The 26,184-nt window shown below is 39.7% G+C and overlaps 1 protein-coding gene across 3 annotated transcripts in view; it reads left to right on the top strand.

Moving 5' to 3' along the window:
* Positions 1 to 26,184, top strand: part of RAVER2 (ribonucleoprotein, PTB binding 2) — a 65,568-nt gene that overhangs the window by 11,189 nt on the left and 28,195 nt on the right. For all 3 annotated transcript variants that reach the window (XM_054037567.1, XM_054037568.1, XM_054037566.1), the window contains exons 2-3: positions 12,700 to 12,766; positions 18,916 to 19,385. In XM_054037567.1, the coding sequence (XP_053893542.1) occupies positions 12,700 to 12,766; positions 18,916 to 19,385 (537 nt within the window). The remainder of the gene's footprint in view (positions 1 to 12,699; positions 12,767 to 18,915; positions 19,386 to 26,184) is intronic.

Genomic DNA, 26,184 nt, shown 5'->3' with positions numbered 1-26,184 from the left:
CTGAAAATGTATTTTAAAAGCAAAGCATCCATATTTTTTAAACCAATTATCAGTATGAGGTATCATTGATCAGGATCAATACTTGGTGGCTTCTGCTCATTTAGGATATTCAAACAACCCTCAATAATTAAGATTTTGCAGAATAAAAACTTCCATTAAAAATGATTCTAGCCTTTATGATAGTGAAGAAACCCTTTCAAATGTGAGCAGAGCATAAACTATGAGGAATTGGTTTCCTGAGTCTGCAGAGGGCCTGAAACAAGTTCTGAGATGTAAATTACTCCACTTCATGTAAACAGTGTGTTGACTCTCAAACCTAATAATGATAATGCAATAATCATATATTTAAATAATTTAGTTGCATAACTGTGCACCTAATTTACACAGTTACCACAGTTGCTTGCAGTACATAAATCAGACCACTGCACATATGAGTAGACAAAAGGCAGAAATAGTAATTGTCCTACGTTCCTTGAATTTTCTCTCACATCGAATGTAGAAATAATGTTACTAACTACAAGTAAGTTCACTGTATAAGGGTCAGTATTGTCTGTTTTTGCAGAACCTCCCGTTCTTATCAGTAAAGATCTGCTGTAGATCAAAGCTAGTATGTTTCTGACTTATTACACCACAGATAGTTACGCTAGTGTAAATAGGGGAGAACTTTACTGGTTTTTTACCAGTTCTTTGTTTTAGTCAGCCACACATGCATTGTATTGCTAACATTCATTTCTGTGTGGTTATTTCAAAAAAATTAGTACTGTATGAATGGGTGTGTCATCCAATAAAATATAGCCGGCCGGTGTACAGAAGGTTGTGGGTAAATTAGCTCAAACTGATATTGCTTGATTAGGCAAACAGTGCCCAAGAAGATAATGACATTGAAGGTTTTATTGACAACTATGACACACTGGGAATTTTTAAAAACATTTTTATGGTGCCTACATGTGCCTCAGTTTCCCTCTGTATTTTGCATTGCCACCCAGTGGAGGCAAAACACTGTTCCAACAGTTCAGGAGGCAGGCAGGTGTGTCACCTGACTGTCGGGGTGGAATGACTGGGTTGTTAAAGAACTGGTTGAAACCGACCTAAATCAACAGAGGATCCAGAAAGACAATGAGAACCCTCAACGACTGAACTATCAACATCGAACAGCAGGAAATCCTGGCAGGCAGAATATGTGCACTGAGCTGGAGGACAAAGGAGGAGGAAAAGTTGTCTGGTGGTGGGAATAAGAGCTGCCCCTTGGAGGGACTCAGCAGCTCTCACCTGAGTCCAAGGACAAAGGGAAGAGATCCAGAAATGCAACCCATCATTGCATGGCTTGGCCAGGATGGACTGTGGGTTAACCTTCATCTCTCTTCGCTAACCCAAGGTCTTTCAGATTCTTTATGGCAGGTGGCTACTAAATTGTTACCTTGTTTTGAAAAGGCTGCCTGGAATCGTTGCACACTCACTGAGAGCATTATTATCTGAAGTGGTACAGTGCATGCCTCCCACAGGAGTCTGGCTCAGCTGGATTTGCTGCAGGGAGCCACAGAGAGAGACAGGGATCGCTGGTGCCTGAAGGCCCAGTCTCAGAGTCTTGGAGGCCATGGACCTGTCCCTTGTAACCTGTGTGTATCCTTGAGGTTTGGCACACTAAAGCAGTCACTCTAAAGGGACTGATTGCAGGCTGGGGCATAGACCAGACCCTGTGAATTTATGACACAACCAAGGGACAATAACTTGTAATATGAAAGTCTGTCCATTTTATTATGATTATGTGGTGTCAGTAATGGCATAAAGACATGCATCATACAAATAGAGCTATTCCATAGTGCTCAGGGCAGAGAATTATGGGCACTTTCCAGTGTGCCTACCTGTGTCCAAGAACACTCTTGGAGATTTTATACAAGTTCCAAAATCATTCAATTAATGATGTATGCTCGAGGGCATCATGGGCATTCCCAACATGGTGGCTAGCATAGCAGTTCATGCTGCTGTATTCTCCAACTGTGCAAATATATTAATTCCTCACAACTGACAGCACAGACACACTCTAGAAGACAGAATAATTGAAGGAGGTAGCTGCTATATCACCAAACATCATCACACAATAAACAAGCAACCATTAAATGATCCAGGTTGCCTGTAAGTCTCTTTGGGATGAGGCTTGACATTACAGTGGCAATCTATCTATGGCCTGGTCTACACTGGGGGGGATCGATCTAAGTTACGCAACTTCAGCTATGTGAATAATGTAGCTGAAGTCGACATACTTAGATCTACTTACCGCGGTGTCTTCACTACGGTGAGTCGACTGCCGCCTCTCGCTGAGCTGGAGTACAGGAGTCGACAGGAGAGCGCTCAGGGATCGATTTATCACTCCTAGACTAGACATGACAAATCAATCCCCGCTGGATCGATCGCTGCCCGCTGATCCGGCTTGTAATGAAGACATACCCTATGATAGTTACACTCTGGTATACATTTTCTGGCCAGAAAAGATGCACCATATGATAGTTTGGTAAAAATATTGAATATTGGGGGGGACAGATATTTTTCTTGTCTCACCCCAGAGAATGTAATTACATCCTTGTCCTCCTGTGATTCTTTGGCATCTTGCCTACTGCCTTTTTACCTTGGGTAGTAATGAAGCAATAAACTGACTAATAAGAACAGATGACACCACTCCAATGTTGCGAGGACAACTAAATGCTAGAGGAGTGTGCTTTACAAAGACTGAAAGAGCATTTCTATAGAGACCAAGCTTTGTTAAAGAACGCTGCTGCCGCTGCTCACAAGTAGCCCAACATTCTTAACGTGGGCAGCTAAGCTCCATGAAGAACTAGGAAAATGACTGGGATTGGGATACTGGTGCACTCTGACTATATTTTCCCAATAGTGAGCATATTGGTAAAGAAATAGTCTACAGACTGAGCTCCTGATTTAGCAAAAGTCGTTGATATATTAGTACTTGGAAGTCTAAAGTATTATCAGAGTGGTATCTGGGCGTGTTACATTCTCTAGTACGAGGCCTGTTCTCACCAGAATACCTCTCCCCCATAGCTTGTGAGTAGAAAGGACAGACTGAGTGGAGTTGGGGAACCTTGACCATCTGTTTTCATAACAACATCCGCAACAACGGATCTGATTAACAATCTTACTCCTGCTTACAAACAAACGTAATACCAGGCCTGGTATCAAATAATTTCCAACCAGTTTTACAATTTTGACAATATAAAACTAACCAAAAGTTAAAGCACGCACACTCTTTGGACCAGAGGTTCAGACAGATGACAGCGGTAGTACATGCGAGTTTAAAAAAACAGATTTTTTACAACATGCATTTGTCTATTAGTAAACAGGAAAACTGTGTTAAAATGGAAAATTTAGAACAGTATGTACCATGGTTTGTCATGTCAATGAGATAAAATAATATGCTGAAGAAATCAGATGAAGGTAACAAGAGCAGAACAAAAAAATTGTTTAACTGGGACATGCTGGATTTAAGAGGGCAAATGATTGGAGAGCACTGCAGCTGAAACTGTGAACCGAGGAGTGGTGGAAGTGGAGACTTTCAAGGATGACCATGAAGGTAGGGGTTTAAACGTTCATCAAAGGTCCAATCTAAAAAACCCTTATTCACATCAATAGCAAGTGGAATTTCTTGTAGAAATAAGTTTTAATTGCACAAGAAAAGGTTTGCAGATTGAGCAACATGCCCCTGAGAAATCAGACTCTTTTAATACACATTTTTTATTTTTCCTATTCTCCTTCCACACTTTTACTTTATGCCCCAAGGCCGGCATTCTCTCATTAGTCTTGTTCATCAGGTGCTGCAGACTGCACTGGATGGCTTTCTTCAGAATCTTCTTCCTGGAGAGGCAAAAGTTCTATATTTTCTTAGAAAAACAGATGTTACTAGCTGATGCATGGACAGGGAAACTTTCTAACATCTATTGAGGTTCATATATGATACTCATCACCATACTTTCTGGACATCTCCACATCTATGGCCAGGAGATTGCAAAAACCAACGAACCAAACAAACAAGTAAATTAATATTTAATCACAATCAGTAATAGTCTACACAGCTGTGATTGAAGTTTCAAAAACTTCATTACCAAGACACATTTTGCTCTGTGGCCTTGGGAAGCACGTAAAGTTTTCTTAACCTCAATTTGAGGAAGTCATTCCATCAAAGAACTTCAGACAGAACTTCAAGGTGCAACTGGAGATTAGAAGCATAGTACACAGTCAATGTATAGCCACATCCACAGGGGAAAACATTCATTTGCAAATGTCTCCCTTATACATATTCATCTTTGTAACCAATAATGTGTGTATGGTCATACAGATGGAGTTGTAAACTGCTATATAGACAAGATTTGATTTTGCTAGGTTGCATTCTTGCTATATGGTAAGTTAGGCATCTGTTTTATTTTTGTGCTTATCCTTTGTGAATTATGAGATTTGTTTCTGATTTAGTTGTCTCGGGGTTCTTAATTGTCCCATTTGTCAATCCTCATGAGTACCTCATTAGTTTCAGTATAAGTAGTTGTATATGAATTTAGTATAAATGAGCAGTTTAAAGACATTGGTGTCATGCCAGTTAAGATCCTTTATAGTTAATATCAGAATTGAAGGCTTGGTTTTCCTTGTTACTTGTTACTGAAATTTGCGGCAAGATCTCATGACTTTAGTTTAGGAATAGGAGTCTGAATAGAACTGTTTAGTTTTAATGCCCCCTGTATATGAATTTACATATACAGGGGGCTAAAGTATCAAATGATTCACTTGCTCTGAAAAAGAAAGGTGTTTTGCACTAAATGGATTATTTTTAAAAGCTGTTACATTGTTCTATAGTCATGCATATTTCTGCCTTTATCCTGTGTTAATTTCTGCAACTAGGGATCAATATCTTTAATCATATGGAAGGGGATTGTCTCTTATAACAAAAGACACACAGGGGAGGGGAGTTGCAGTAGGACTGAAATCAAATTTTCATTTCAGTTCAGTGATTTAATTTTTTTTTGACAACCTTCCTATAGCTTGTCGAGCCAAAAAAGAGAGAGCTCATTTAGGAATCTATCAGAGGCAGGTGAAGTCCATCTGGGATGGGATTTACACTGTGTTTGCGGCTTGATGCCATGTGTCCACTTATTGTTAGTGTCCATCTTTGATCCAATGGCAGGTTGCTACTTAGTGCTATGCCATCTTCATCATTTTTCTCCTTTCTCTCAGGGTTATGCACAATTTTTCCTCATTGCTTTTTGATTGGAAGTTTTTAATGAACCCTGATAATTTGAAGAAATATTGTTCTTCCACTCTCTCATGTTCCAGACATTGAAGTAGCAGGTGCCTTTGTATCTCGGTCTCTCCTTGGTCATATTGCTTGTATGTGAAAGGTTTACTGTGCTGGATAACTAGTACCATTCTTGCCATAAGCTACCTATGCTCTTTTGTTTGCTGCTTTCCTTTGGTGTATTGTTTTTGTGATTTTACTCCCTCTAGTGCTCTCACACATTTTTTATCTTCCATTTAGTTTACATGCTCCCCTGTATACTTACTATGATGATCTAAAACTATAATTCCCTACAACTGTGCTTATCAATACTCTAATCTGGCTCTGCAGATAAGGAAGTGTTTTGTTTTTCATTCCTTATGCAGGACAGTCCTTGGGAAGCTATTGTTGTCATATCTTAATCAATATGCTAGCTCTGTTTTGATAGTTCTCTGTCTTGTTATGCCAAAAATAAGAGAGTATGAGAGAGTCCACAGGATGGTTGCTTGTAAATGGTGTTGCAAATATGACTTTTGACTATCCAGAGGCGGACCAGTCAGTGTGCATTAAACTTTTGCAGTTCCAAATAATAGTTTGTGGCCCAGAAATTGCAGACTTGCCTTTCTTTCTAACTGCATAGATTATCCTATGTGTGAGGTGGGAATGGTGTGGGTAAAATCTTTAGAGCCCTCCTCAGAATGGCCACCATCCATACCGTAAGCAGGTGAAGGGGATCTCCCTGATCTTACAGCTCTTACTTATGTGAGAAGTTCAGTTGAAGCAAGGAGTGAAAAATTGCAAATTCCTCAAAGTGGGAAATATGTCTTTGTATGTGTTAGTACAGGGCATAGCACAATGAGCCCAATCTTGATTAGGGTTTTTTGGGTGTTAGCCCTTCCTGTTATTTAATATTTATGACTGTATCTGGCAACTGATGTGTGGTTAGAGCATCCTTAACCTAGACAGTCATTAGTTTACAGGAAATAAAAAAATAGTACAATTCTTTTTGTTTTGTTATCTATACCTCTATTAATACAATCTAGTGCTGTATGTTGCATTTTTAATCTGTAGCAGATGGTCTCTGATTTTTCCACCATAACTAGCATATATTTTTCCTGTTTAGCAAATTTTCATATTCCCTTGCTTGGTTCCTTTTCCAAAATTGATTTATTTTATATCTACATTGAACTGCACTTATCATCTGTTGGCACAGTCATTTAAATGATCCAAAACCTTTTGACTCTTGATGCATAACTTATTTGTTGTGTACTGTCTAGAAACTTGGAGGTCTTTTTTCAGGCAATTTTCTACCTTTCTGCTTTGACTGCCTGTACAAATGAAACAAAGTCTTTTCTAGTTAGGAAAAGATTTAAAAAAAATTGACTAGCCAAAATATGTTGTTTTGCCCAAATAATTTAAAAACAAAATTTGTTCCCATGTCAAGAATATGTATGTGAAGTTTCACCATGCAGCCATTTATTAAAGGCCATGTTATGAACCATTAAAGCAAGGTTTATATGGGCAACTTAAGGCCATGTTATGAACCATTAAAGCAAGGTTTATATGGGCAACTTCACTAGACTCATTACTATGGGAACCCTGACAGGCACCATTATAATTGTTTTTAATTTTTGTTGCTAAAAATAACATCCTGTTCAATGTTTAAACATGGCAACAGAACTTACGTTTAGCATGCCCTGAGGTTCACAATAGAAAGGTTGGATATTATTGCATGCATTTGTTTGGAGTAGTAGTTCCTTGGCATGAAATAAGCTGTTTATTTTTTAAATAATAGTATGAATTGTGCAGGTACAGTAGTAAGGTGGGTGTGTCTATTCCTGGCATGTTTACCATTCTACTTTTTTTAAAAATTCAGACAATAGGGCATACAGACAGACACATTCCTTTTGAGAGATCCAGAACCCAGAATGACAATATATGATGAAAAATAAAATCATAAGAGAAAGTTAATATTTCCACCGAAGATCAGGCAGGACAATTAGTCGTGTGTGCAGGAGCTGAAGAATTTTAAGTGTTATGGAGAAAATAACAGATTTTCCACCAAATAAACTTTATCTAACTGTTTATAGTGTTTTTTAATCTTTTTTCTTAGCCCACATCACGGAATTTGTTTTGACTTTTAAAGGTTATTTTAAAAGCACCAATAGGTTATTTTCTTATTTAAGCTTTAATTATACTAATGCTGTGTAGATTAACTAGCGAATGTTTGTTCAGGGCTCTGAAGATTTAAGGAACTGTATAAGAGCTAAATATTATTAGTTTCCTGATTTTATTTCTGTCCCAAGATGTTTAGCTCAGTTCCTGACATAGTCCACATGTTTATGTGTGTATCTGTCATAATGAAGAAGGCAAAGCCCCACTCTGAACAGGAACAGAATGCACAAGGGAGTTGTGTCAGACTGGTCTTGTCCAGGATACAAGCACACAGTAACACTGCTTTTGCAACATTAGAGATTGGAGGAACACCTATGTTTGTTTCCAAGTGCCAGCTATAAGTTACTCACATGAGTGTAATTATCCCCTGGCTGCTCTGCCTCCTGTATGGAAGTGCATATTGCAATTAATTACAGCTTTTTCTTAGATTGTTGATATGATACACTAAAATACTATGACAGGTTTCAGAGTGGTAGCCGTGTTAGTCTGTATCAGCAAAAACAACAAGCAGTCCTTGTGGCACCTTAGAGACTAACAAATTTATTTGGGCATAAGCTTTCGTGGGCTAGAGCCCACGTCATCAGATGCATGAAGTGAAAAATATAGGAGCAGGTATAAATACATGAAAGGATGATAGTTGTCAGCTATGTCTAGACTCTAGAGGAATCATTTCATTTGTAAATAAGAGAGAAAATTCCTTTAGAAGAGGCAGTTTTAATTTTATTATGATTGCCATTAACCTGGTTAGAGCCAATGGGTCTGATAAACACCCTTCATTTGGGTTAAATGGAGGGAGCAGTTAAGGACCTTGTATATCATGATAGCTGGAAACAATAGAATCCACAGCTCAAGGTTCTCGGCCATAAGGCCAGGCCTGAGCAAGAACTAACCTAGGGAGAATAAGAGTTTTCTCTTGGATTGGTTGAAAATGCAAGGGTTAAGGGATTGTTGTTATTTAACATGCTTAATGCAATAGTGCCTGTGAGCCAGCCAAGAGTGGGGCCCCGTTGTGGTGAGGCACTGTATAAACAGAGTAGTAGATGTTCCCTGCCTCAAAGAGCTTGGTTGTTGGTGAGTCTGAGAGACACAAAGCCCAGACAGCGGCAGTAGCAGTGGTGAGCATGGCCCTGAGTGGGAGCAGAGACAGAGCCCCGTGGGCATAGAACTGCCTGGAGGAAATTGCGAGTAAGCAAACTACCTGCTTTGTTTGTTTTCACTGTGTCTAGAGAAACAGGACTTCCTGTACATTCTTTGTACATAAACAGGACTGCACCAAAACATATAGTGTGACTGGGCCAGGCCAGACGGCTACAGGAGAGTGCTCATATTGGGTGCTGGGAAGTGGGCCCCAGGTTAAGCAGGTACCTTTTCCCCTGGTAATTGAATAGGGGTTACTCCAGGTTAATTAGGACACCAGAGGCCAATCAAGGGCCTGCCAGAACCTTTTAAAAGCCTCCCATCCAGTCAGATAGGCATGTGCAATAGAAGCTGTGGGGAGCAGGCGTGCTACTGAAGAGCCAGACAGTACAGACACTGACAAACTCCAGGAGGGAGACCTCATAGGTACAGAGGTGAAGAGCAAGGGAAACCCTGCCCAACAGTGCTTATAGCCCTTCTGGGCCCCAGAGGTTTGGGGGAAGAGACCCTGCCAGAGGGGAGAGATTGAACTGGGTGTCTGGCCTGCCAGCACTACGCCCAGAGGAGATACCAGAGACTAAGAGGCTCCCCTCTCCCTCCTCTGTCAGGGAGGCTGGGAGGAACCCCTGCTCCTGCAAGGTGGGGACAGTAAACCCAAGAGCGTGGGCAAAATTCCCAGGGAGAGAGGAATCCCCTAGCTCACCGCTAAGAGGAAGCGCAGAGCCCACCGAGGCGGAGAAGGAGCTCTGCCACAATAGTTAGGTGTGTCAGGATTCGATTTTAATTGACAGATGGCATGTTGGCAAACATTAATTTCATCTGATGCACTGACAATGACAAAAAAAATCGATTGGTAAGAGGGAGTGCCACCTCCCCTCTTGTTCCTGCCAGGATCATGTGTCACCAGCCAGCCCTGTGGCAACAGAGAGAGCCCTCTGCAGCCTCATTCTGTCACAGTCCAGCTCCCTCTCTCCCCAAACTGTAGAGCTAGTGACACCTGATCCCTGCCGCAGCAAGGTGCGGGGAAGGCTGCGGTCTTGGCACAGGTTGTGCCTGCAGGGACTGGGTGTCACCAGCCCTGCAAGTGTGCAGGGAACCCTCTGCACCCCCTGTAGTTTTAATTCTTCTGTAATAAAGCACAAGCAGGAAGACAGGGTAAAATTTTGAAAATGTGACACATGTTCCCAAATCACATAAGTGCATTTGAAAATTTTACCCAGACTTAAAATAGTTATATATAGACAGATATTTACCTAACCACTTAAACTAAAGACTTAATCCAGACTTTTAAATGTATTTAAAAAGTCAGTATGATATGTTTAATTTTATTTGTTACAAAGTTTATGTAAATGATGCCACTGAAATACTACATGCAATCAAATGCACAGATAAAAACCTCAATCCAGCAACTGGCTCCATGTGGACCTCTGAAGCCAAAGGGAGTTTATGCAGGCTCAGGGATCTGCCTGCACAGAACTCTTTAACTCAGTGGATTGCTTTTCTTCTGGACAACTGTTTCTATTGTTAGTTTTCCATCTGTTACATATCACTGTGCTAACCTTTCAAAGAGGTGCTGTCAAGGTTGAAAGACTACACCTTTTTTTTTTTTTCTTGCTTTTGTTTGTAAAGTCCAAGTAATATTTGGTGCCTTTTCCCCCAAAGAAATACTTCAGTTCTTACATGTTGTCACTAAAATAAATCCATGCTATTAGCCCCTCACTTGTGAGCAGCTGTACAATAATGTACCTATGCATGAGTGACATAGAACACATCATTTTGGTGAGATTTTAGCCTCAAGGTTTCATAGTATTGTTGCAAATAATTTTTTTTTTAAATTATGAACAAAATCTTGAGAGTGTTCTTTAAAATTGCTTTACTTTTTAAAAAAGTACTCTCTCTTTCTTTTAAAATCCATTCATGCGCTCATCTCAATTTAATCATCACCAAGAAGATGATTTATCACATTCTATTTTCACTCTCAATTAAATTTCCAGCAAGATTGCAGATTATTGTTGCTGAATGAAGATTTGGTTCAGAAATGGTTTTCACAAAACAACATCATTGTGCATTTGGACTAATATTTTGCTGTTACTACATCACATAGTAAAACTTTGATAAATCCGATTGCATTATTTTTGTTAAAGATGAAACAGATAAGAGCTGTAGACCTTACACATTGTGTAAGTGGAACAGCTAATAACTTCCTTGGATTCTGCAACATTACTCTCTAGTCCCTAGGAAGTGCAAAGAAAACTGCATCCTCCACCAATCTGCTTCTCATGGATGAGAGTCTAGGATCACAACTCTGTTGAAGAGAGTGTACTCTTCTGGGCTACGTTCAAATAACCTACAGGTTCTAAATCTTTGGACTGCTCCTTGTGTATTTTGTTATTTACATCTGAGTATGGGATGGTTGAGTGTCAGAGGAGCAGTGTCATATTTTATTAATATAGCATTTGACAGCTGTTAACCAGTGAAATGTGAGACTGGTTTGACTAAAAGAATACTGAGATGATACAGATCCTGCTGAGATGAAACCCATTAACCTGTAAGCCATGTATATTGAATTAGCAGACTGGCAAAATGAGTGTGTGCTGTGCTACTGGAAATCATGTAGAGTGGAACCCTCTTATAATGACTTGTGTCGATTATTTTGCTCAGTTGTATGGAGTTTCATTATAACACTAGAATGTTTACCTGACAAAAAGATTCAGTATGTTCATGTCACTTCTTTCACCTTCAGACAGGTAGACTGGTCCTTTCTTTACCCACTGCAGTGGAAGGGACACTGGTTAGTGTTTTGTGTGTGGCACACATTTGTGGAAGACCACATCTTCACTTATAGTGGCAAACAGATGTACAAGTTTGGGAACCAGGGATTCACACTTACTACTACTTCCTCCCCCAGCTTCCTCCCACATGGGAGGATAGTGGCTACTTCCTTCCCCTCCTGCTCAACTTGGGCAGAGTAGTGGAGGAAGGGGACATGATAATCCGCTTGGAATGTAGCATAGAACACCTGTTGATACTGGCTGCATTCCAAGGAGGATTTTCAGAGTAGAACTCAATTATAATGGAGGGAATATTCACCACAAGAGGAGTAAAAGTCCACTGAATTGCATTTAAGCAATTTGATACTGGCTGCATTCCAAGGAGGATTTTCAGAGTAAAAGTCAATTATAGTGGAGGGAATATTCACCACAAGAGTAGTAAAAGTCCACTGAATTGCACTCGAGCAATTTGGGGCTTCCACTGCCACTGCATTCTACACTGAGAAATTACACTGTGTTAGAACAGGAGATTGAGGAGTTGTAGGAAATAATGAGATGAAAACAACTCAGTGTAGAAGGTGACTCTCATAATTAACCCTAGGGTTCACCACAGCTTGCTATTGTGATGTTATCTTCATTTGGTCTCTGTGTGTATCTTTTATATCATGTTACTTATGATTCCTAGAGGTTGTGCTCTAATATAATGTAATTTTCTAATGTAAACAAGACCAGTAAGGAGGGTTTCAGAGTAAGAGAGTTCACTGAGAGAGTAAATGGGTTCTTCCTCATTCTATCAGAAAAGATTTTCATGTTAGTTTTCTTTAACTGTTATGTCCTTTTTCTTTATAAAAATGGAGTCGTCATGTCACACCTTTGCTTTGCCTACTGTCAGAGACTGAAACGTGGAGAATTACTTTATTGAACTTGTATCAGAGGGGTAACCGTGTTAGTCTGGATCTGTAAAAAGTGACAGAGTCCTGTGGCACCTTACATACTAACAGACATATTGGAGCATAAGCTTTCGTGGATGAATACCACTTCAGTCATCTGACGAAGTGGGTATTCACCCACAAAAGCTTATGTTCTAATATGTCTGTTAGTCTATAAGGTGCCACAGGACTCTTTGTCGCTTTTTATTGAACTTGGTTCTCTCATATGGGATAAGATACTGCTCCAGTATTGTGACTCAACTCCTTTATAAACAAATCTTTGATAATATGTCTAAGGTGTAACTACTTGTTTGTTGGGAATGTTTCAATGTAACATAACTGGAAAATTGTGCTGAATTTCATTTTTGTTTTGTTTTTGATTTGATGGATTACTTTTTGTGATGTTTGTCTTTTCTAGGAAATCCATGAACTATTCAAAGATTATGAATTAAAGTACTGTTATGTGGACAGAAATAAAAGAACAGGTAAGAATTTAGAATATTCCAGTACTTAAGATTGTATGTTTCCTGGTAACACATTTGCATTCTTTGATAGAACTAGTAGTCAACTTCTTTTGCCACATATGAAGATTGTGTCTGCCCATTACTTTAACTATTCCTAGACTTGTTCTTTGGCTGCATAAATTGTGGCCATTTCCAACTCATATTGGAAAGCCTCATATTGACTTCAGTGGGAGGTAGATTGGGCCCATTATCTGTGAATCAATATTTATGACCCCTTAAGTAATGCACCTTTTGGATGGGTCTAGCTAAACTGCTTAATCCACTTGTGAAAGACTGATCCATTGGTCTCTGCTAGGACAAGCCCTGCCCGCCAGGATAACTCTGTAAAAGAGGAGTTATTCCAGGTCTAGGTTTAGGGATTCCAGGTAATATAAGACAGAGAACAGATATACTCTATTTACTTAATCATTTCTGAAGTCTGTGGAGGTTTTTGCCTTGTTTTGGAACTGAAGAGAATTATCAATTTTAAGGGTGATCTTCATCTTGAAAACCATGTCAGTTTTGGCCTTGCTATATGTCTCCCAGTCATCTTTGCCAAGGTAATGGTGTTTCTGGCTGCTGCCCTTAGCAAGTATGGTGTGTTTGTGCAGCAGTCTCCTAATGATTTGCTTTTTTGCACAACCTGAAAATTGCCAAGTTTGGGAACAAGTGCTGCAGACTGCTATGTATCAGTATCCTGTCTATTTCAGTGTTTTATTTTCTAGGTATTGTTTTGAAATCCTACTGGTTGAAGCTGCCATAAGAGGAGGGCATTAATCTTAACGTTTACTCTGGTTCCTCCAAATCTTATGTCAGCCCAGAATTACCAATCAGAAGAAATATTTTTCCTCTGGACTTCTGCAGTTGGATATTCTAGTTCAGAGGTTCTCACAATAAAATTTTTGGTGGCCTCAGAGTGCAGCCACCAACTCTTGCTGGTGGCCGCTATGACAATTTTTCTTAAAATACCAGTACTTAATTAACTTTAGGAACAACAAATAAATATGCACATATACATGTTCAAATCATTATAATTTATTTATGTAGGGTTTTTTTTTTTGCAGACTCAATAATAAAAATAATGTATAATTCTCTATTCTTTACTGGATCTACACAGAATAGAAACACAAATAAGGTGCTTTGCACATTCTTGTCTTTTCTTGTTGTTGTGTCTTTTGTTTTTGGTTGCCTTTTTTTTTAAAGACTTGCTAGCTAGTAAGTCTGCTGCTGCAAAAAGTAATATTTGTATGGTTGTTAATATCACTTTTCATAGCAGACTTCCTAGCTAGCTAGGAGGCTGTGAAAAGTGATATTAACAACCATACAAATATCAATTTTCACAGCAGACTTACTCAGCTCTGGCAAGCCAGGGGACAAATTAAGCCCTGGATGGGGAGGTGGGTAGGGAGACAGTGGGGGCCGGGGGCGGTGAGCCCAGGTCTAGGTTTAGGGATTCCAGGCTGCAGGGGCCAGGGACAATGGTGGGGTTGAGCCCACAGCTGGCATGTGGCTGGGATCCAGGGCCAGAGCCCAAATTCCCATGACTGGAGCCTGCCACCCGCCACCCCAGGCTGAAGCCCGAGCCTCACTACCCCTGGGAAGGTGGGAAACTCATTGGCTGCATGCTCTTCTGGTGTTTGTGGCTCCGGATGTGGGGAGGGCACAACCCCTTCTTGTGGCCCTGGGCGGGAGAGGTACTGCTTTGCGCCTCCACCCTAGTCACTGCCCAGGAGGCTGTGGCCACAAGAAAAGCCCCTGGTGGCCACATTTGAGAAACGCTGTTCTAATTAGTTTTAGTTGCTGAATTTTTTTTTTCTTTGACTGAAATTCTTACTAAAGTTTAAGTGGAGGAGTAGCACCCAGTTCCTTATTGGGGGCTGGCCTCACAACTCTTGTTCCTTCATCCCTCTACTGGAAGGGAAAACCTTACCCACTTGTGTTGGCAGGGATATGAGCACTCATATTATTTCTTACCATTTAATTGGGTTTTTTTTCTTGCACAAAGGAAAGAGACCAACTCATGTTTTTAGAGTGGGCACATGCACAATATGTATATTCACCTTTGACACTTTTGTAGTGAGGAAGTTGGGACTGGGTGACATTGATTTTTCCCCTTTTCATTGAGGGGAGATCCTGGCCATAGCTCAGTGACTTGAGCATTGGCCTGCTATACCCAGGGTTGTGAGTTCAATCCTTGAGGGGACCACTTACAGATCTGGGGCAAAATCAGTACTTGGTCCTGCTAGTGAAGGCAGGGTGCTGGACTTGACCGTCCCTTCCATATATAAATTTCCATATATAAATAGGACTTGAAAAAATAATGTGCTACAACCGGTATAAATACTTCTGTTTGTGGGGGAGGGATAGCTCAGTGGTTTGAGCATTGGCCTGCTAACCCCAGAGTTGTGAGTTCAATCCTTGAGGGGGCCATTTAGGGAACTGGGGTAAAAATCTGCCTGGGGATTGGTCCTGTTTTGAGCCAGGGGGTTGGACTAGATGACATCCTGAGGTCCCTTCCAACCCTGATATTCTATACATCTTCTCTTATAATCTTACCACAGATCCTCAAAGATAAAGCATTTCACTCCACATCTACCTAGATAATATCCGAGAGACAAGGTGGGTGAGGTAATATATTTTATTGGACCAACTTCTGTTGGTGAAAGAGACCAGCTTTCAAGCTATACAGAGGTCTTCTTTAATAGCTCTCTTGGGGCTTGTAATATGGCATTTTTGAAACGATAGCTCTTATCTTACTGTTTAGAAGATGACCACTGCAGTGAGATATAAGTGAGCTTAATGTATGTAAGAATCAATCTGATTAGTTTCCCCCTACAAAAACTACTCCAGCATTTCAGAAAAGGCTATTTTTAAAGGCAGGTACATCCATAAAAACTTACCTTTGCTCATATGAATAGTATTTGCATATGTGAACACTCTTATGTGCACGCATTATCATGTGGGTCCCTGTGCATCTTATCACATACCTCTTAGAAAATTTTGGCCCTTGAAGGTCATTATCTAATTTTTTTTGTTTTTTTGAGGGATAAATCACTTTATTTTGTGCTTCAAGAAGCACTTGTAACTTCCATTTAAAAAGCTCCTAGTGTCTCAGAATCCTAATATGCACCTTACAAAGTTTTTGAAGCTCTTTCTGGGTTACTTGACTCTTTCAGGCTCAGGTTTCGTATATTGCAGATTATTTTGCTCATGTCAGTAACTTTGGCTTGCAGAATCAGCTAGTAGTTTTTAACATCCGTAGGGTTTTACCTCTACTCACCTTTAATTGTGCAACTGTCTAAATGGTTATTGACACACTGAAGTAAACACAATAGAACCTTCTTCCTCTAAACCATTATTATCCCCCCCCCACCACCAACCCCATTATTCAAAATTGAGTTAAATGCCAACATGTGCATTATTTGTATGGAAAAAATCCCATTTGTTTAAAATCCTTTTTGTCCAGATAAATTAAATATTCTCAGTTTAATTCAGATAAATGGAGTTCTGTGGAGCTATACAATGGTTTAAATCATAAAATCTGTCCTGTAAGATCCTTCCTCCTCTGAGTGAAAACTATAATTACAATTTATCTTCAATTTTCCCCCTTGTTTTTTCTTTATATTACTTTACATTAAATTACTTTCTGTGCAGTTTTAAATTTGTTTGTTCAATCAGATCACAGAAGAATTATCAATTGAACTGAAAACAATTGAACAATATTTTGCTCTCTCAAACTATTGTTGATTTCCACAGAATCTAACTCCATTTGTCTATGCTTTCTTTGCTATTATTCCTAAAATACCAAATATCATCCTTCTAGAAATAAGCCATAAATGTTGGGCTGTGCAATAGTCTAGTTTAGCCATGCTGTGTGTTTCAGAATATAACTGACCTCTTCTTTATTTGTCGTTTTCATCTGTATATCACCATATCTTTTGAAGTGTTACAGTTTGTAAAATCAGCTATGGGGTGTGTGTGTGTGTGTGTGTGTGTACACACACACACTGGGTGATTGTGTACAGGATACCTGGCAACTTATACCTTGCACAGGAGAGCAGAACTGAGACCTTAGATGTTATAATGTTTGTCGGTAAGATTTGTGCTCTGTTCTGTTGGCTTTATAAACTGATATAAGACATTCACAGCTACAGCATGATTCAAACTTTACTTTAAAATATACTATGTGGATGTTTATATTTTATTTATAAATCCTACTTTAGACAGTTTTAACCTCTGATTATTCAAGAATGAAAGAAAATGTTAGCATGTCTGCTTCTGAATAGTGTCATCTTACTATTCAGTTTCTCTCTGCCTGTGCACTGTTGTTAGAAAGAGATGATGAATAGGTTATCTGGAAAAGATGTTTTCTGTTTTAAACAGTAATCTTGCAACCAGAGCTTCCTGGAGTTGAATTTCAGGAAAGGTTTCTATTGAAATGTGATACATCAGCCAAAAAAAAAAAAATATGGTACACTTGGCAACAAATTTGCCCAAAGCTGCAGTATGATAATTCATTAGAAGAGAGAGTGTTGCCAATACTGCTGTGAAAAAAATGTTCTCTAAGTAACAGCAATGGAACATATGATTTATAGCAGTGAATTCCATGCTATTTAAACTTCAGAATAGCAAATAATACGGCTTTTTTTTTTTTTTTTTTTTTTTGGTCCTTAAAACTCTTCTTACAGATGAGATAAATAAAGACTGGGGAAGAAGAATCCTCATTCCTTGTTGTTTGGCAGCTGAGACCTTAAATGTTGTTGTATGATAAGAAAACATGGTTGTCCCAGTTTTCAGGTTGTGGTCTCATACAAATAAAAACAGATATTGTTTCTGCTGTGATTGCCTAAAGACATTTATCTATTTTTGCCTTTGGACCACTGTGGCAGAGATTCTCATTTTTATTCTCGTTTTTAGTGTCAATCTCACTAGTCTTATGTTTACTCTTAGCCCTCCCTTTAACACAAATTAATATACCACTAGCTGTTTTTCTGAGATTGTCACACTTCATTTTAAATTCAAACAAAAATTTGCATACTGAGATATTATCCAAAATGCCCATTAAATCTGAAATCTAGATCTGATCATGCCTTTGAGTGCTCAGTCTGACTGTGTCCATGAATATATTCTGTTCTCCATTAAACAATAGCTTTGTGGGCCTGGAAAGCATCTACACTTGAGCAATTCAGCTGTATCTGCAGCAGGTCTTCGATGTGCCTTGCTGTGTGGGTTTGTTTTGATTAAGTTCATTATGGAAAACTCACATTCTGAAGTGCTACAGGACATAAAAACAGTATTCACAGCAAGAACAATATATGCCAAAAGATTGGTGGCTAAAAGTTTGGATAAACAGGCATGTGTAGTGTCATATGTTGTGCATTGAAGAGTAATTTTAGAGACAACACTGATATATGGCACTTTCCTTTTCCTCCTAACTCAAAAAGTGGCCTAGAACAGTGGCTCTCAACCTTTCCAGACTACAGTACTCCCTTTCAGGAGTTTGATTTGTGTTGCGTTACCCCCAAGTTACACCTCACTTAAAAACTACTTGCTTACAAAATCAGACATAAAAATACAAAAGTGTCACAGCACACTGTTACTGAAAAATTGCTTACTTTCACATTTTTGTCATAGATCAATTGGAATAGAAATATTGTACTTACATTGTATAGTATATAAAGCAGTATAAACAAGTCATTGTCTGTATGAAATTTTACTTTTTACTAACTTCGCTAGTGCTTTTTATGTAGCCTGATGTAAAACTAGGCAAATACCTAGCTGAGTTGATGTACCCCTGGAAGACATCTATGTGCCCCTGGTTGAGAACCACTGGCCTAGAAAAATGGTGATTTATACATTGTCATAATGGACCAACTCATTTTAATAACTATGCCACTTTGAATTCAAGCGTCAGTATTAATAACGGTGGTTACTGTAGTTTGGTGAATTTAGCATCCATATTTTAAATGGCAATTTAATGTGCAGATCTGAATTGTCTGCATCTTTGCCTCTGCCTCTAAAGACTCAGAAATGTGCACCTTTAAGTCTGTCATCCCCATCAGACCTGAAGAAGAGCATTGTGTAAGCTTGAGAGCTTGTTTCTTCCACCAACTTTCTTTGTTCTCTTACAGCGTTTGTTACTCTGCAGAATGGAGAGCAGGCTCAAAACGCAATCCGGATGTTTCACCAGTATTCTCTTCGTGGAAAAGAAATATCAGTGCAGCTCCAACCAACAGATGCTTTGCTATGCGTTACCAATTTGCCCACCTCATTTTCATTACAACAGTTTGAGGAACTAGTGTGTGCATATGGCAATGTTGAGAGATGTTTTTTGGTCTATAATGAAGTTACTGGCCATTCCAAGGGCTACGGGTTTGTGGAATACATGAAAAAGGATCCTGCTGCAAAGGCTAGAATGGAACTCCTGGGGAAGCAATTAGGTGAAAACATCCTCTTTGCACAGTGGATGGATGTTAATCAGTTGACTACCGAGCTTGTTCATTCTAAGTGCCTTTGTGTAGATAAACTCCCCAATGACTACACTGATTCAGAGGAACTGATGCAAATGTTCTCATTTAAGTATAAACCTGTGTTCTGCCAGGTAGGTCTCCTATGAATTGGTGTCTTTTGGAAGCTGAATATGGAGATGTATATAGCTTTGTGTTTACGTATTTTATTGCATGCCTACCCATTGCTTTGCTTTTTATGTAACTAGACTAGTGAGTGGCTTAATTTGGGAAACCTAGTGGGTGATTATGTGTATACTGTGATGGGCTAAACCCCCTGGGGTGTCACTGGTGTGCTGGGACGCCACTGAGTCAGACTATTCTGCCAGCCTGGGTCCCTTTACCTGGCCTTGCTGGGTTAGGCTCCCCAGCATTTCCAGCCAAGCACACAGGCAGGGCCACACCCAGCTGCACAGAGAGAGACACAGATCCACTCTGGGAAGACTCAGCTTAAGGGGCTTGCCACAGCACCCAGATGTCCACCCCCACTTGGAGTACAAACCCCAAATTATATGAAATTCGCCTCTTCCCTCTATGTGAAGGAGGGGGTACACAACTTATCGCCCCCCCCATTAGAAATCACATAAACTGGGTTATATTGTAACCAGAAATAAATGTATTAACTATAACAGGTGTATTTTAAATAGTTAAGGAGGTAGCAGACAGAACAAGGCAGATTACTAAGAAAACAAAATAGAGCACGCAAACTAAGCTTAATACACTGAAGAAACCAGTTACATGCAAGTTCTCACCCTAAATATGGTTCTAATAATCTTTTTCACAGACGCCCTTCCAGCCAGGGCCCAGTTCTTTCCCCCAGTTCAGTCTTAATTGTTTCCAGTAATTATCTTGGGTGAGGTAGCAGGGTAGAACTGACCTCCTGGATTATCTCACTTCCTACCCTTAAATAGGATTTGCATAAGCCGTGAGTCCTTTGTTTCCTAGTTTGACATTTCCCTCCCCCACCCCCAGCTTCTTGTGGAAAAGTACAGAATTCAAGATGGCTTCCAGTATCAGGTGACATGGTCAGATGCCTCTGTAGGGCTCCTGTAGCTATTCTTCACAGGCTGACCCACAGATTCACAGGAAGACTAAGCTCTTTTACAGTCCATTGTCTCTTGCTGATGGGCCATCAGCTTTTTCATTAATGTACCTTAAGTGTTAGCAGAGGGCGTCACCCAAAGTAACATAGTTGAAATATAGATACAGAGTCAATATTCCTAATTTCAGATGCAGAAATGATACATGCATACAAATAGGATAATCATATTCAGTAAATCATAACCTTTCCAATGATCTCACATGAGCCATCTTGCATAAAGTATATCTCAGTTATGTCATATTCATATCATAAGCATATTTTCATAAAGAATGTGGAATGACACGTCACATATACATCATAATATATGATGTGGTATAAATGTTTTATTGCCATGTGTTTGGAATAACCAGCATAAGTCACTGGGGAGTTATGCAGGAGGTCATCCCAGCTGAGTGCCAATAAAACGTTTATTATACATTCCTTCTCCATGTATTTTATGGAAGCATTATTTCAGCAATGTTTTAAAGAACTTTGTAAATAATTCTTATTGGTAATATTTTTTGTATTCCTCAATCATAAATCCAGTTTATTAATATCTTGAGTCTAACTATAGAGCACTTAGAGAGATTAAAATACATTTACTACAGCTTAGAAACCTCTAAAATAGTTTTTCCATAAGTCATAAAGTTACATGTTCAGGATCTAATAATTTCTGATGTGCCAGCACAAGAAGTAAGTGCTATATCTATTGGAAAAGTGAGTCTTACAGCTCTCCAATTGTATAAAGGCTTTCTTCCTAGCACTGATGGCTGCCAAGATATTGGACCCTAAACTGGTCAGTGGTCCATGACCTAACGTTTATTAAGCGCCTCAGACCAGTGTAACTAGGAGGGGAAACAGAATGAAACCTTTTATTGAAGTCATGGGTGGTTGTGGGTGTTTGTTTATTTTTAAATACCTCTTGGAAAGCTGCTCAAAGATTTGGATTTTTAGTATTCTTGGTGGTGATGGATTCTTAGTGGGTAGAATGATTCCTAGAGTATAAAGATAGAAGGGAGCATTAAAGCATCTAGTCTCACCTCCTATATATCAAAGGCCATTACATTTCACCCAGTTCCTCTGTTTTGAGCCCAATAACTTGTGTTTGGCTAAAGGCATCCAGTCTTGATTTGAAGACATCAAGAGATGGAGAATCCATCGCTTTCCTTGGTAGTTTGCTCCAGTGGTTCATCACTATCACTGTTAAAAAATTGTACCTAACTTCTAATATGAATTTGTTTGGTTTCAGCTTCCAGCCATTGGTTCTTCTTTTGCTTTTCTCAGTAGATTAAAGACCCTTTAGTACCTGCTGTTTTTCTCCATGTGAAGGTTCTGGTACGCTGTAATCAATTCACTTCTCACTCTTCTTTTTGATAAGCTAAAGAGAGAGAGTTATTAAGTCTCCCGCTCTAGGATAATTTTTGTGGCTCTTTTTTGCACCCTGTCCAATTTTTCAATATCGGTTTTAAAATGTGGACAGAGCTATACACGGTGTTCAGGGCTGCCCGGGGTAGGGGGGCGGCAAGTGGGGCAATTTGCCCCGGGCCCCGCAGGGGTCCCCATGAGAGTTCTTCCGCTCTGGGTCTTCGGCGGCGGGGGGTCCTTCCGCCCCGGGACCCGCCGCCGAAGTGCCCTGAAGACCCGTGGCGGGGGGTCCTTCCGCCCTGGGACCCGCCGCCTAAGTGCCAGGTCTTTGGCGGCAATTCGGCAGCGGGGGACCCCTGCCGCCGAAGACCCCAGGCCCCCTGAATCCTCTGGCAGTGTTTCAGTACCGGTCTCACCAATGCTGTATACAGAGGAAAAATCACCTCCCTACTCGTAATCACTGATCCCGTTTAGACCTTCAAAGATCACATTAGCTCTCTTTGCCATGTCATCACAATGGGAGCTCATGTTCAATTACTTGTCCTCTATTACCCCTGAATCCTTTTCGGAGTCACTGCTTTCCAGGATATGGTGCTTGGTTCTGTAGATATGGCCTGCATTCCTTGTTCCTAGTTCTGTAATTTTGCATTTGGCTGTATTTTGTTTGAATGACTTCTGGTTGCTGAGCAATCTAGATAGCTCTGCCTGACTGCCTTATCTTCATCTTCATTTACCATTCCACCAGTCTTTGTGTCATCTGCAAATTTTCTCATTAGTGATTATATATTTACTTCCTGATCATTGTTGGAAGTGTTCAACAATATTGAACCTAGGACCAATCCCTGCAGAATGCCAATAGAAACACCACCATTCAATGATGATTCCTCATGGACACCTACTTTTTGAGATCTGTTAGTTAACCAGTTCTTAATCCATTTAATTTGTGCTCTGATGATATTGTATAATGCTAATTTTTTAATCAGAATGTCATGCAGTACTAAGTCAAATGTCTTACAAAAGTGAAGTAAGTTACATCTGCGCAGTTGCCTTTATCAATCAAACTTGTAATCTTATGAAAGAATGAAATCAGGTTTGTTTGACAAGACTTATTTTCTATAAAACCATGTTAACTATGCAGTTTGAGGTAGTTAAAAAGTGAATTTTTCTTGCACCTTTAATCACACATCAAAGTTTTGTGCTCTAACTGCCCTGTGGGGACACTGCTGGCACGAACTAAAAGGTCATAGCTTGAATTAACGTAGTCCTCTTTCAAACAGGGGGAAAGATGTTAATGCGAACCTTTTAGTTCGCTCCAACCTCATCTATACAGGGCAGATAGAGGCATTGCTTTGGTGCCCTCTACCGTTTACACTCCCATAGACCATAGACAAGCCCGGAGATGATAGCTAGGGAAGGGGTTGGCCATTAAGGGCCTTGAAGTGAAGAGAGGTAGCTTACGTTTGATACAATAGGGAAGGAGGACCCCAAAGGAAGAATGCAGAGAGGAGGACACAGTCAAAGTGACGGGCTAGGAAAATGAGCTTTGCAGCAGCATTTGGAATGGATATTAGAGGGGCAAGATTGCATTTGTCAAGGTCAGAGAGAAGGATGTTGAGACGCGATGATGAGAGCCTGGATAAGAGTTTTAGTTGTGTGAATGGACAGGACAGGCCATGTCTTAGAGATTTGATGCAGAAAGAAATGGCAAGTTTTAGACAGCCTGGATGTGAGGTCCTAGAGAAAGGTCCATGTGGCAGATTACGGGTGTGAGTGACAGGCAGGATGGCAATGTTGTCCACAGTGATTAAGAAAGGAGGTAGTGGGGATTGGGGGAGAAGATTAAAAGCTCTGTTTTACCATGTTGAGCTTGAGCTGATGACTAGACATCCACAAGGAGATGTTAGAGAGAGGGTGAAATTTTAGTTTGAACAGAAGGAGACAGGTCTGGATTAAAGAGGTAGAGCTGTGAGTAGTCAGCGTAGAGATGGTAATTGAATTTGTGTTTGCAGATGAGATTACCCATATATAAGGTGTGTATAGAGAAGGAAACTAAGGATGGAGCCCTATGAAACCCCCACAGAAAGTTAGAGGGGGGATGAGGAAGATTATCCAAAGGACATGCTGAAGGAGCAATTAAAGAGGTGCTCAGAGAATCCGGAGAGGACGAAATCAGCAAAGCCAAAGGAGGAGAAAATTTCAAGAGGAGCATGGTTGACAGTGTAAAAGGAGAATAAGGATGGAACACTAGTTCTGAATTTTGGCTAAGAAGAGGTGTATCTGAGAAAGAATCCTGATTTCTTTTACTATGGCTTCTTTTACATAGTCGTGTATTACCCCTCTTCAGGGATATATTAGTTCTGCTACTAACTGACATATTTCATCATGTAAATCTAATGTGTCTTGAAGACAGTGGAGAATTCTGCTTGGGAACTCTTTTCTTTTTCTGTATTTCTTTCCTTTTATCCTTATCTTTACTCTTCTTTAAGGCATTCTTTCTCCATTGCCTCCTTATGTGTTGGAAATACAGATTGTTATTTCAGTAAAAGCTGATTCCAGATGTTTATACACATTTCCTAAAAATACCTATGTTCCCTGTGTGTTCACCTACAAAAATGTTATTATCTAACCACTTTTTTGCTTGCATTAGAGAGAACAAGGCAACTGCCCTATCTTTTTCTGCTTCACCTTTCAGTTTTCCCTAGAAAGTATTCACTGGTGTTTAGTTTTGAGGGATTTTTCTTAAGCATTTTCTTATTTGGAAAGTTTAATTTCCTTATATATTTACACAAATACTGGCAGCTGCATCTTTGCAGGTTGAAGCAGTTTTCTTTGCCCAGGTTTGAAGCCAAAGTAAGCTGCATTGGTGTAAGCCATTTTTTACTAAAGTACAGCATATCTATACTAATGGTTTGTACTGGTGCAGCTACCTTGGTGTAAAATCAAACCCATCGTAGATGAGTCCTTGAATTTTCCCAGACCTCTTATAAGAGTTTTTGAAGGTTAATTCTAAGATGCTATATAGAAGCTGTTAGTGCTAACCTGTCTTCCTCTACTTCAGAATCATGAAGAGGCTGTAAACAAATTCCTGTTATAGGCCTTATTACTTTCAAGACTAAACAGCTGAGAATTAGATGTTGTTTTTCTAATCAGATTTAAAGGGGGCTGTCCCTTTTCCACATCAGGACTCTCATCTATATATATTGATATAACTTTATATCAATTTCATTGTTGTATTAAGTGTAGTTGTAGCCATGTCAGTCCCAGGATATTAGAGAGAAAAGGTGGGTGAGGTAATACCTTTTATTGGACCAACTTCCGGACTCTGGATTTATCTTATTACAACAATTTGTAACCCACCTCTTTTTGTCCTGTGACTGCCACTGTACCTTGAATGGTCCTTTACAATATGTATATAAGAACATAAGAACGGCCATACCAGGTCAGACCAAAGGTCCATCTAGCCCAGTATCCTGTCTACCGACAGTGGCCAATGCCAGGTGCCACAGAGGGAGTGAACCTAACAGGCAATGATCAAGTGATCTCTCTCCTGCCATCCATCTCCACCCTCTGACAAACAGAGGCTAGGGACAACATTCCTTACCCATCCTGGCTAATAGCCATTAATGGACTTAACCACCATGAATTTATCCAGTTCTCTTTTAAACGCTGTTACAGTCCTAGCCTTCACAACCTCCTCAGGTAAGGAGTTCCACAAGTTGACTGTGCGCTGCGTGAAGAACTTCCTTTTATTTGTTTTAAACCTGCTGCCTATTAATTTCATTTGGTGACCCCTAGCTCTTGTATTATGGGACTAAGTAAATAACTTTTCCTTATCCATTTTCTCCACAACTACTTATGCTAAACTAGTGATAACTACTTATGCTAAGCAGTCTGTTCCAACTTGCATTTTGCTGTGATACTGGAAGTACCTTTCCCAGACCTGTGGAAGAGCTCTGTTTGGCTGGAAAACTTGTCTCTCTCACCAACAGAAGTCGGTCCAATAAAAGATATCCTCACCTACCTTGTGTCTCTTAGATCAATTCCAGTCATTTTTGGAATGGACACTTCTGCCTAAGGATATGGTGCAATTTCAACTTTTCTCTTTTAAAAAAAAAAATCCATTAACTCTGATGTAAAACACTATGAACTAAGGATGAAACAGTGTCAAACAAGTAATCCCTGCCTTTTTCTAATCCTCTTAGGTATACTAAGCAGATAGCAGATAGATTGATGGATCTGGTACATTTTCTTGAGCACTATTCAACCACAACCTCCATTCTCTCAAAAAAATGCATGAGATCTCAGTAATCTGCATTGTTATGTGTTCTTTCATTAGCTTCCATACTTCTGTTTTTCATGTGGCCTTGCAAACCAACTAATCCGTAGTTCTTAAAAGTCTGTTTAAACCAAATATCAAAGAAATTATAATTTTCTTACCATGGAAAATA

This window comes from Malaclemys terrapin, chromosome 8 (genome assembly GCF_027887155.1).
Source record: "Malaclemys terrapin pileata isolate rMalTer1 chromosome 8, rMalTer1.hap1, whole genome shotgun sequence".
In the NCBI taxonomy this organism is placed as follows: Eukaryota; Metazoa; Chordata; order Testudines; family Emydidae; genus Malaclemys; species Malaclemys terrapin.
This window is presented reverse-complemented; position numbering and strand designations above follow the sequence as displayed.